The sequence below is a fragment of the Pongo abelii genome, chromosome 3, assembly GCF_028885655.2.
Source record: "Pongo abelii isolate AG06213 chromosome 3, NHGRI_mPonAbe1-v2.0_pri, whole genome shotgun sequence".
Taxonomy (NCBI): Eukaryota; Metazoa; Chordata; class Mammalia; order Primates; family Hominidae; genus Pongo; species Pongo abelii.
In genome coordinates this window covers 163,064,864-163,075,360 of record NC_071988.2, presented here as the reverse complement: position 1 = coordinate 163,075,360, position 10,497 = coordinate 163,064,864, and the positions used below count along the sequence as shown (strand labels likewise).

The 10,497-nt window shown below is 43.1% G+C and overlaps 1 protein-coding gene across 8 annotated transcripts in view; it reads left to right on the top strand.

The window, feature by feature from the left end:
• The first annotated feature begins 1,418 nt into the window (after nt 1–1,418).
• RNF150 (ring finger protein 150) overlaps nt 1,419–10,497 on the top strand; it is a 270,744-nt gene continuing 261,665 nt past the window's right edge. For 3 of the 8 annotated variants that reach the window (XM_063723669.1, XM_063723668.1, XM_024246275.3), the window contains exon 1: nt 1,420–2,418. In XM_063723669.1, the coding sequence (XP_063579739.1) occupies nt 1,932–2,418 (487 nt within the window). In that variant the 5' untranslated portion in view covers nt 1,420–1,931. Of the gene's footprint in view, nt 2,419–10,497 lie in introns of all 8 variants that reach the window. The other 5 variants (XM_063723671.1, XM_063723670.1, XM_002815164.6 and 2 more) reach the window with 3 other exon arrangements.

The window sequence follows — 10,497 nt, the reverse complement described above, 5'->3', positions numbered from 1 at the left end:
TAAAAAGCACTGTCCCAATTGCCTAGAAGCCCATTTTCTAAAATGAATAAGCTAGGAACACATACAAATTCAGCACATCAAATGCCATAGAGACAAATTCTTCTAAGTAGTTCTTCTTGTGCCTGCTTCTAATTTGGGTACAGCTGAGGCTCTTTGCCCTCCCTTAACAGCCACCAGCTGTTTGTACTGCTGCCGGAAAAAGAGAAGTTGTACTGGTGGACATTCATTAACGAAGAGCTGTAAACATGTTAAAGTCCTGGGGAAAAGGCAGACTTTCATTTTTTAAATTTAAATCATGAATGGATCCTGGGTTCTCTGAAAGAGCATCAGGTGGGAAACACAATGTAAATGATAGAGAACCATCACACAAATATTTTTAGAGACTATATGGCAGGCATCTCAAGCCAAGGGAAAGGATATCCACCACCCAAACGTCTAATTGGTAAGGAAATGTGCTGTACCACAGTTTTAAGAACACTACACTAGGGGGACTGTACTGTCTGCTCACTACTGTAATCTCTATGCACAGTTGGAGAGCGCACTATAAACAATAACCCAAACAAACCTCCCTTGCCTGTTGGTGCTGCGAGTCTCCCGTTCCCAGTCATGAGTCAGAATAAACACAGTCCAGAAATGTCTCATCCGGTTTCTCTTCTTATAGAGTGATAAAACACCTATTCTATAAGAAAACGAATGTTACATTTTGCTTCCAGGTGGGCAGTAGGAAGCCCATTCTTATACCCATCTTAAAAGAGTGATTGTTAGACCAGCAGCATCAGCATCACCTGGGAACTTGTTAGAAATGCATATTTTTGGGGCCCTTCCCCAGATCTACTGAACCAGAAACTTTGTGGCAGGACCCATCAGTCTGAGTTTTAAAACTAAAGATTTGATAGCCACTGCCCTAGGTATTCCAGAGGTAGCGTTGGAAGGACCTCAATACCAAACCACCTTACACTTTGGCCTTAGGACAGGTAAACAGGGAGCTCACGGCAGTACTTCCAGCAAACGGGAGGGGTCGTTTACCAGAGGCACATACATTTGCTAAATGTAACGCTCAGGAAGTTATTCCCGTACTCAAAGGTCGAGGGGTCGCTTCCCCTTTACCCCCACCTAGATTAAGTCGCCGATTGAGGTTGAATTTGAGACCCGACAGGGGTCGCTGCTGCCCATAAAGAGAGACCAAGGGAACATGGCAAGAGAATCCCAGGGGCTTTGACATCACACTAAGCTCCTCCTTGCACGCACACATTACACACACACACAAACATACAGACACACACACACGGACCGCTTACTCCGCTCTGCCTGCTCGCTCCCACTGTCCCCAAGCCCGCCCCGCCCGCGGCAAGTGCGTGCCCAGGCGCAGCCACCGGCGAGATCAGGAGCGCAGCGCCCGCAGCCCGAGGGAACCGGCGCAGGGCAGCGGCGGCTGCAGCCGGATTCGCGCGCCCCAGCGCTCAGTGGCGGCGGCCGGGACACCCTCGGCAGCACCCCGCACCGCAGCACCCCAGACTACGAGCAACCGTGCCCGTCCCCGCCGGGGCTGGAGGGCGCAGGGCCGCCACCCTGCAAGTTCCTGGGCCCCCGGCCACCCTTATGAGAGAAGGCGAAGCCGGGCGAAGGAGCAGGACGCTCGGCAGCAGGACTCCTCCACAAGCCCCGCGGGCCCTCTGTTCCTGCGCCCCCCGGGCGCCCAAGAAGCAAAATGCAACCACCGCGCTACAGCTGAGAGGGGAAGGGGCCAGCGCCATCTGCTCGCCCGGAATCCGGTCCCCGCGGCGGCTGCGCGTCCCGGCCGCGGCCCCTCCGGCCCGGGAGTGAGCAGTAGCAGGAGGAGAGGCGGCCGGCCCGGGGTTGGCCGGGGCTGGGGAGGAGGGACGGGACGGAGGGAGGGCGCGGGGGCGGGGAGGGGGCCCCGGCGGATAAAGATGGCAATGTCTCTCATCCAAGCGTGCTGCAGTCTGGCTCTCTCAACATGGCTGCTTTCCTTTTGTTTCGTGCATCTGCTCTGCCTGGACTTCACCGTGGCCGAGAAGGAGGAATGGTACACCGCCTTCGTGAACATCACCTACCCCGAGCCCGCGCCGGACCCCGGGGCCGGGGCGGCGGGCGGCGGCGGCGGCGCGGAGCTGCACACGGAGAAGACGGAGTGCGGGCGCTACGGCGAGCACTCGCCCAAGCAGGACGCCCGCGGGGAGGTGGTCATGGCCAGCTCGGCCCACGACCGCCTGGCCTGCGACCCCAACACCAAGTTCGCCGCCCCGACTCACGGCAAGAACTGGATAGCCCTCATCCCCAAGGGCAACTGCACGTACAGGGATAAGATCCGGAACGCGTTCCTGCAGAACGCCTCCGCCGTGGTCATCTTCAACGTGGGCTCCAACACCAACGAGACCATCACCATGCCCCACGCGGGTGAGTGGCCCAGCGGGCGCGGGGGAGGGGAGCCGGCGGGGACGGAGGTGCCTAGAGGGATCCAGCGCCTGCCTCTAGGCTCCTTCTGGGAAGTTCGTGCGGCGCGGAAGACGTGTCTGGGTTTACTGGACCGATTAAGTTTTGCTCCGCGTCACTTCGGGGGTTTACAAAGAGGAGAAGATTAACTGTATTGGGTAGGGGAGAGGCTGCCAGAGAGCTTGGCATAGCGCCGCTTGGACAGGGGTTCAACGTGGCGGGCTAACTTTTCCGAGGGGGACATGGAAGGTGGGGTTTGGAGGGTAGGGCTCAGATACTGTTCTTGGTTAGTGACCGGCCCAGCACCTGTTTGGAACCAGCAGATCTGATACCACAGCACTGCTCTTCGGTCTGCGCATCAGGTACACCCTGATGCAGGCGCTATATCAGGAGAGGGGTAGGGTTACCTGCTGGCAGCTCACCACCGCGAACTTGCTCTTGAGGTTTCATCTCTTCGTGGGAGAGTTTCCCCTTCTGGGTTTACGCACTTCATTAATCATATTAAAAGTACTATGCTCTGCCAGGCTGTCATCCAGAGAAACTGACAGGTGGCCACGATGGTAAATAATAACAATCCTCAACAAGCCAAGAAGTGTGTGATGGCCCTAAAGTTATAACTACTTTTCTAATTATTGCATTATCCTTTGCCTGATTGGGAGGTTAAATATGCTGAAGGTTTTCTTTCTGGTTAGAATGAAGGGATTTCAGACTAGAGAGAATAAGCTTTTGTTAATGATCGCAGGTACCAGGACTAGAAATACATTACTGTCCCAAAACTCAATACCGCATATGCCTGACATAAGCAATATTTCCCTGGTGGTAGGAACACCCTCCCGCCAAAAAAGCCATCCCCAGGCTTGTTAACATAAGTCCATAAGCCTCTAGTTTTAGCAGGCTAGCCTCCTTATGTCGGGGCTTGCTGCTTGTATTTGTGTGCCTGAGAAGTGGGCCCTCCTTCCCCAGAGGGGTTTGTGGGCCGAGACTGTGGCATCCAGTGCCCGGAAGGAGAGGAGAAAAATGACAGATGCATTTTCTGAGTGGAGTTCCCTAATCAAAAGCATTCTTTTTTAAAAAAACCAAATTTGAATAAATAGTTACGCTGCTGAAATGGAACACCAAGCTCTGGCTACATTTGTAGGGGTGTTCTCTTTGGGGACAAGTTTCCATTCCGAGAGCTCATGTCACCTATTAGTGAAATATTCAATTGGTTTGCCTCCAGTAGTCAACACCAGCTGTTTTAGTCAGGGAAATTTGTCAACCTTAACACAAACAGGTGGGGAGGGGAAATGTTCCAGACTTCTAAAACACAGGCCAGAAAAATGCAGTGTGTTAATTAATGAAGAGGAGGAGAGGCAGTTACTTAGAAAAGTTACAATACAGCACTTTCAGAATATTCGATATATTTTCTTGAGCTCGACAGTTTTCTAAGGGAAAAGATTGTACTCTAACCTTGAGTCTTAAGAGCACTACTGAAACTTTGATATTCAAGGATGTTAAGGACTATGGAAAACACTTTAAGTCATGTAAAGTATCTTTAGATAAACATGGTTACTTAATATCTAAAACCTCAGTGGAGGAGGGGTGAAGGAAGCTTTTTTGTTTTTGTTGTTCTTTAAACGCCAAGAAGATTGTGAGCTGACTTTGTGAGATTATTTGTTTCTCTGTGCATATGCATGAAATCTTGAACTCAACTTCTTTGAACATAAAGTAAGAGGCATCATTTGTTCCTGTGTAAAAAGGTTCTCTAGAACTGCCAACACATTGGATCAATTAATGGCTTGCTTATTTTTAAAGAAATCACTAAGCAGATTTCCCACACAAATGATGCTTGATTAAGATAGTGGGAGTGGAAGATTTAGTAATACTGTAGTTTGAACGTTAAAGCAAAAAAAAAAAAATGGAAATTGTCTATTACCTAATTGCTCAGTTTCTAAAAATGTATTCATGCTGTATCTGTCAATGGCCAGGATACTCCATATTATCTTCTGACATTTTGCCACATTAAGAGACTCTGTGTTCACTTCAGTCAGAGGCTAGCATTGATTTCTGCTAGAGTGTCGTTATGAGCAGATACGTGACAGGGTAACATGGTAAACTCTTGACTATACTCTGAAATTCTTCTGCCTAAATCTCAAACACTGCCAGATCTTGTCTGGCTGTCAGTGTCTTCCATGTACTCCGGATCTTGAAAGCTTTACTTTTCCTAGTTAAATTTGAGGTCAGATTTCTAAATTCAGTTTGAGAAACTGCACATTTTAGATGCTAATCAAATATTTTTATTTTGTGAACTTGGGATACCATACCAGAAAATCTGCGTATTTGTGAACTTTTAAATTTAGTTTTCAAAAAGTTTTAAAAACTGCAAAAGCTGATGATATATCTATCTATCAACTTTCCTCTAGATCCTTTATTTTTGGAACTGATAGATTTCAGGTGAGGAGAAGGTCTGTATTTAGTGTTATGCAACCTGTCATTTAACATCTATGCATTTGTGTATCTTGAAATTCAATTAAATAGAAATTGTTTTCTCCTTTTCATATACGTTTTCTGTTTTTTTCTTTTCCTGCTTAAATAATTTTGATTTTCTGCCACTTATGTAACTATAAGTTCTCATTCAAAAAGACACCGCTTCTCCTGGGATAGACCAGTAGTTTTGCTTTATAACAAGTCACTTTCCTCCCCAGTATAACAGCTTTACTGAAATATGAACATACTCTGCAGTTCACTCATTTAAAGTAGACATTTCAATGGCTTTTAGTGTATTGACTGAGTTGTGCAGCCATCATCACTATCTAGTTCTAATAAGAAACTCTTGTATTTCCCCATTATTCCCCAACTCCTAGTCACTCCCCATTATTCCCCAACTCCCAGCCCTAGGCTAATCTACATTCTGTCTTCATGTATTTAAATGCCTTGTACCTTTCGTATAAATGGAATCATATAATATGTGGACTTCTGTGATTGGCCCCTTTGATTTAGCATAATCATTCTAAGGTTCATCAAGGTTGTAGCATGCGTCAGTACTTAAACCCTTTTTATTGCCAAATAATATTTCGTTGTGTGGATATATCACATTTTGTGTATTTATTCATCAACTGATGGAAAATTACGTTGTTTCTACCTTTTAATTGTTATGAAAAATAGTGCTATGAACATTCATGTACAAGTTTTTGTATGGACATTTCTCTTGATTATATACCTAGGAGTGGAACTTCTGAGTCATATGGCAACTCTATGATTTAATCTTTTGAGGACCTTCTAGACTGTTTTCCAAAACAACTGCATCATTTTGCATTCCCACCAGCAGTGTTTGAGGGTTCCAATTTCTCCACAGCCTCATCAACATTTGTTACTATCTTTTTTATTTTGCCCATTCAAGTGGATGTGAAGTGGTATCTTCATTTTGTTTTAAATTTTCATTTCCCTGGTGACTAATTGTTACTTTTTAACATAGTCTTCTTTTTTTCTGCTTTTCATTTTATTCTCTTTCCCCTTATGCCCACCACTATTTATTCTTTTCCAGACTTTCAACTCATACACTTATCCTAGGGAAGAGAGAGAGTGATTAATAGAGAAAATCTGCTTCTCACTTTTTTTTTTAAGTCTATGGACCAGAGATTTATATGTCCCCTATTAAGGGACACAAGGCTATATCTTTAGTGCAAGAGCACCAAGAAGGCCATAGCAAAAAGCTGTAGAGAAATGCATCTTCCAAGTAGTAAAAGCCCCAGAAGTGAACTTTCAGGTATAGGCAAAGGCAGTGAGACCCAAATTACCTCCTCAAAGCTGGTCTGATGCCTGCCTGTGAAGCTTCTTTCAGTGTACCCTAAGGAAAATGATGATATCAGAAATTTCTAGAGGCAGTTTAGGGCACTAATTAAATAGGAGTGTAGGCTCTAGAGCCAACCACTTGGATTTGTGTCCTGGTGGCACTACTTTCTCACTGTGTATCTTTGTGCAAGTTAACCTCCCAGGTCTTGAGTTTCCTCCTTTGTGAAGTGGAGGATAACACCATACCTCAATTGCTTGTTACGTGAATTAGATGGATTAATGCATGTACAGTGCTTAAATCTGTAGCTGGCACAAAGAAGTCAAAAAATGTTAGCCCTTCTAAGCATTGGACTCAGTGACACACAGTGACATGCAGGAGCTACACACTGGATCATCATACCTCTGAGGCTCACTGAGTTCCTGGCAGCCTTGGGAAAGAACTTCTTATTTACCCTTTCATACTGAAGAGGCCAGAGCAGTGGTGCCAATTTGTTTGTGGCTCAGCGAATTGAAACAGGGTGTTCCAGTTCCGTCTGATTGATGAACATTTAAGATTCTCCTATTGCATTTGTACTTTCTTTTGGCTTAAATTGAAATCTCATCGTAGCAAGGGCATGTATGATAAACGTGGTAGTCTGTGTATGCAGGCTGTTTGTGACTGAGTTGTGATGTTGAGGAAATGGTATGTTTTATTTTTTCTTTTTTAAAGAGTGTGTTTGATATCTTTCTGTTTGTCTATTGCTAGTACATAATCAACAGGAAATGAAACATCTAGCTGTCTAGGAAGAACTTTTGTGAGACTAGGTCCGTAAGAGCAACTTGGAGATGGAAGAAAGGAAGAAATGGTTGCAGTAACTCTGGAGAACATGCTAGGCCCTTGGAAAGGAGACGCCTAGGATGGAGTATATCTATGTATTCTAGACTTCTCCAAGGTTGGAGGCAAAATGTGGTAGATCTACTGAGGCTCTTCCTCCATAGGTGGGTGCTCAGAGTTCAATGTATGGATTCGTGCTACCTTTATGGCTGTTACTTTGATTGCTGAAGTCTATGTATGCCTTAAACTCTGTAAAGGACCTGGCTGCTTTAATTTAATAAAGTTTTCTTTTTTCTTCAGGACTCATTTTTCTGGAATATTTATGTGTACATTTTGCTTTACATTTTCCTTTAAGTGATAAGATTAGCTCTCTTTTTTTTAGCATGCTGGGTAATAATAACATTGACCAAATAGTGCTTACTCTGTGCCAGGCATGTTCTAAGCACTTTATATGTATATAAATTTAATTCTTACAAAACACTGTGAAATAGGTACCCTTACTGTCTCCGTTTGATAGATGAGGAAACTGAAGCAAACTGTCTAACTTGGTCACGCAGACAGTAAGTGGTAGATCTCGGCTTGCAACCCAGGCAGTCTGTCTGCTGGTCTGTGCTTAGAGTTACAGCTCTGTATACCCTCTCAGCTTGAAAGGGTATTCTGAAGGCTATATGTGGGCAGTGATTTCTTAATGATAGATATAGGAAGCAATCTAAGGCTGATTTCCTGTTTCAGAGTGTGTTAACAGATGCATCGTTGACTTGCAGGAATGCATCTCTATTACGTAATGGGAGAATGGGACCTTATGTTTGGGCCTTTTCTCTTCCAGACCTCCCTCTGATTCACCATTTGACTTTGAGTCAGTCGCTTTTTCTCTTCTCACCCTCAGTTTTCTTATTTATAAAGTACAAGGTTTGGTTTAGTTGATCTCTAAGAGGTATTTCAGCTCTAAAATTTATTCTTTATATATTTAAAACTTAGATTACTTCTAGTAAAATTCCCAATTTCTGGCTTCTTGATCAGAAAACCCAGTAACTGGGGCCTGCATTCCCCCATGGAAAGAGTAGCTGGAGTTGAGCAGTGGCTGGCTGTTCCCATGTGCCCTCCAGTTGGTCCAAGTCTCCATCACTTTTTACCATCTGGCTTTTGGCCTGCTGTGTTCATTTATATTTCCTACCTCAACCCCAAGGTCACAGTGTTTGGGACTCCATCTTTATGGAGCCAAACTTGGGGTAGTGAGGAGAAGTTACAGAAACAGACTTGGTTCAGCTCAGGAAAAACAAATTCATAAGAATAGAAGTGTTTAGAAATGGAAGAGGTTTTCTTGAAAGGGTAAGCTTTCTCTGGCATTCAGGTTGAAACTGAGTGGGAACATTGTGGAATTGCTGATCCCAGGATTTAAGGATGGACTTCCAGTGGGTGACAGCTTTAAGGGCCTTCCCGAGCATTGAGAGTATGTAATTCTCTATCACTTAGATATTTAAGAAACATTTTTTAAGAGCCTCAGTTCCCACTTCATTTTTCTCATAAGATACATACAGTCTGGCTATCATTTATGCTTTGTCTTGATCTTCCATGCCAGAATAACCTCACCTTCTCACTTAGTATGCATATATGTGTGTGTGTGTGTATGTATTTATTTTGCACTAAACTGTAACTCTTCACCTGTCTATCTACTAGCAGAAATTCCAATAGCCAGGAATTCTAGACTCTGTTATTAAAAGCCATAATTCATCAAAGTGTTAAATAACATTCTTGGCAGTGTAGCTTAAGATGACCTGGGCAAGAAACTGTATGACTTATTTATACATTTTAGGTCATAGAAATACATATCTAGAGAATTGGGAAGGTAACTTACCTTCTGTCTTCTAATCTTTAATAAGAATTCAATCATCATCTCTCCTAGTGGCTGTCTTAAAAATCTCCTGGCTTCTCAAAAAGGAAGTAATTTTATAACCATGAAATCTGGAAAGGTCCAGAAAGAACCTGGAGCTTCTTATTTATAGCTCATTCTTCCAGTTTTCAGAAAACAGTGATTGTGCCTCTGATATGAAGTTAATTTGTTTAGAAAACCAGTCTCAACTTTTGAAAAGTTAACCGTTATTGTTGCTTAACCATTATTGTTGCATTGCTGGACATTAAGCATAGCATATAAAGAATTTAATATTTTGATAGCCCTGAAAGTCTTCAGTTTATCCCTAGAAGAAATATTTCATCTTTTATATACTGTAAGGAGCATTTTACTCGTTGCTGAGAGATTGAAGTGATGTTAGTGTTGTGTATTTGATAATGTAATTTGTCAGATGCTAAATTGAAATTGAAATTCAAATCCTATGCAGATTATCTTAGTTCTTGAGGGTTTTGGTGGTAATGTAAAACCCAGAGAAACAAGGCAGCGTTGTGCTGTGTAATTCTTCTACTAAGTTGCAACTTACAATCGTTCTATTAAATAGAAACCTTGTCTACAGGTATAATATGACCTTTACTCTTGTTTTAAACTTTGAGGTATTCATTGCTTGGCTGTTTAATGTATGGTAGGATAAATGTGCTTTGTATATTGAAGCCAAAATATTAATGACCATGGTTAGATCTAGGTCTCAGTTTTCTATAATAAAAGAGGAAAATTATTTTACCATTTCACATTTGTGGTTATAAATTGCTTTCTATAAGTAGTCTTCACTTTTTTACTTCCCCCATTCCATAATATATAGTGTTATTTAGAAAAAGATTTTCACTAAAAGTAAGCGTCGTTTGTCAGAGAATTTAAATTTATGCATTGGCATGTTAGGCATTTTCATATTCAATTTGTGAGCATATATTTCATAATAGAGATTTAAAAAAATATTTTAGAAATAATTCTGTATTAAATGTTTGGTTTGTTCATGTGTTTTCTAGGCAGACAGATATGAGTACATATATTAGGTAAGAAGGATTATCAGGAAATGTTTCTTAACCATTCTGTCTGGAATCTCTATTATAAATGGCTTTTTATGGGCAGAGTCCACTTACACACTATTGAAAACGCAAAGATTGGAGGTTTTTTGGAGGGATTGTCAGGAGGCATACAAATGCCTGTTTCCCCCTTTTTCTCTTTTCTGTTCCTCACTATCTATAGCAAATATTCATCTGGACCATTCTGTAGCCGTGCACTGATGAAACCCACATCAGAAATGTAACTCCAAATGACCCAAAGAATAGTGGATGAGGAAAGATGTTTTCCGCTTCATTTATCAGGAAGATGCATGGAATGTTCTTCCTCCCAGAAATCCACAGAGCTGGCTGCCTCTTCAGTTCTCTTTACTAATGTGATCTTATCAGGAAGGCACTCCCAGGCTACTCTTCCCTGAACTAGTGGCAGCCTCCTCCTGCTGGTCCCCAGCACACCCCTGCTGCATGTTACCCACCATTAACATGTTTATTGTCTCCTCCCACCACAATGTAAGGGCCAGGTGGGGTGTCAG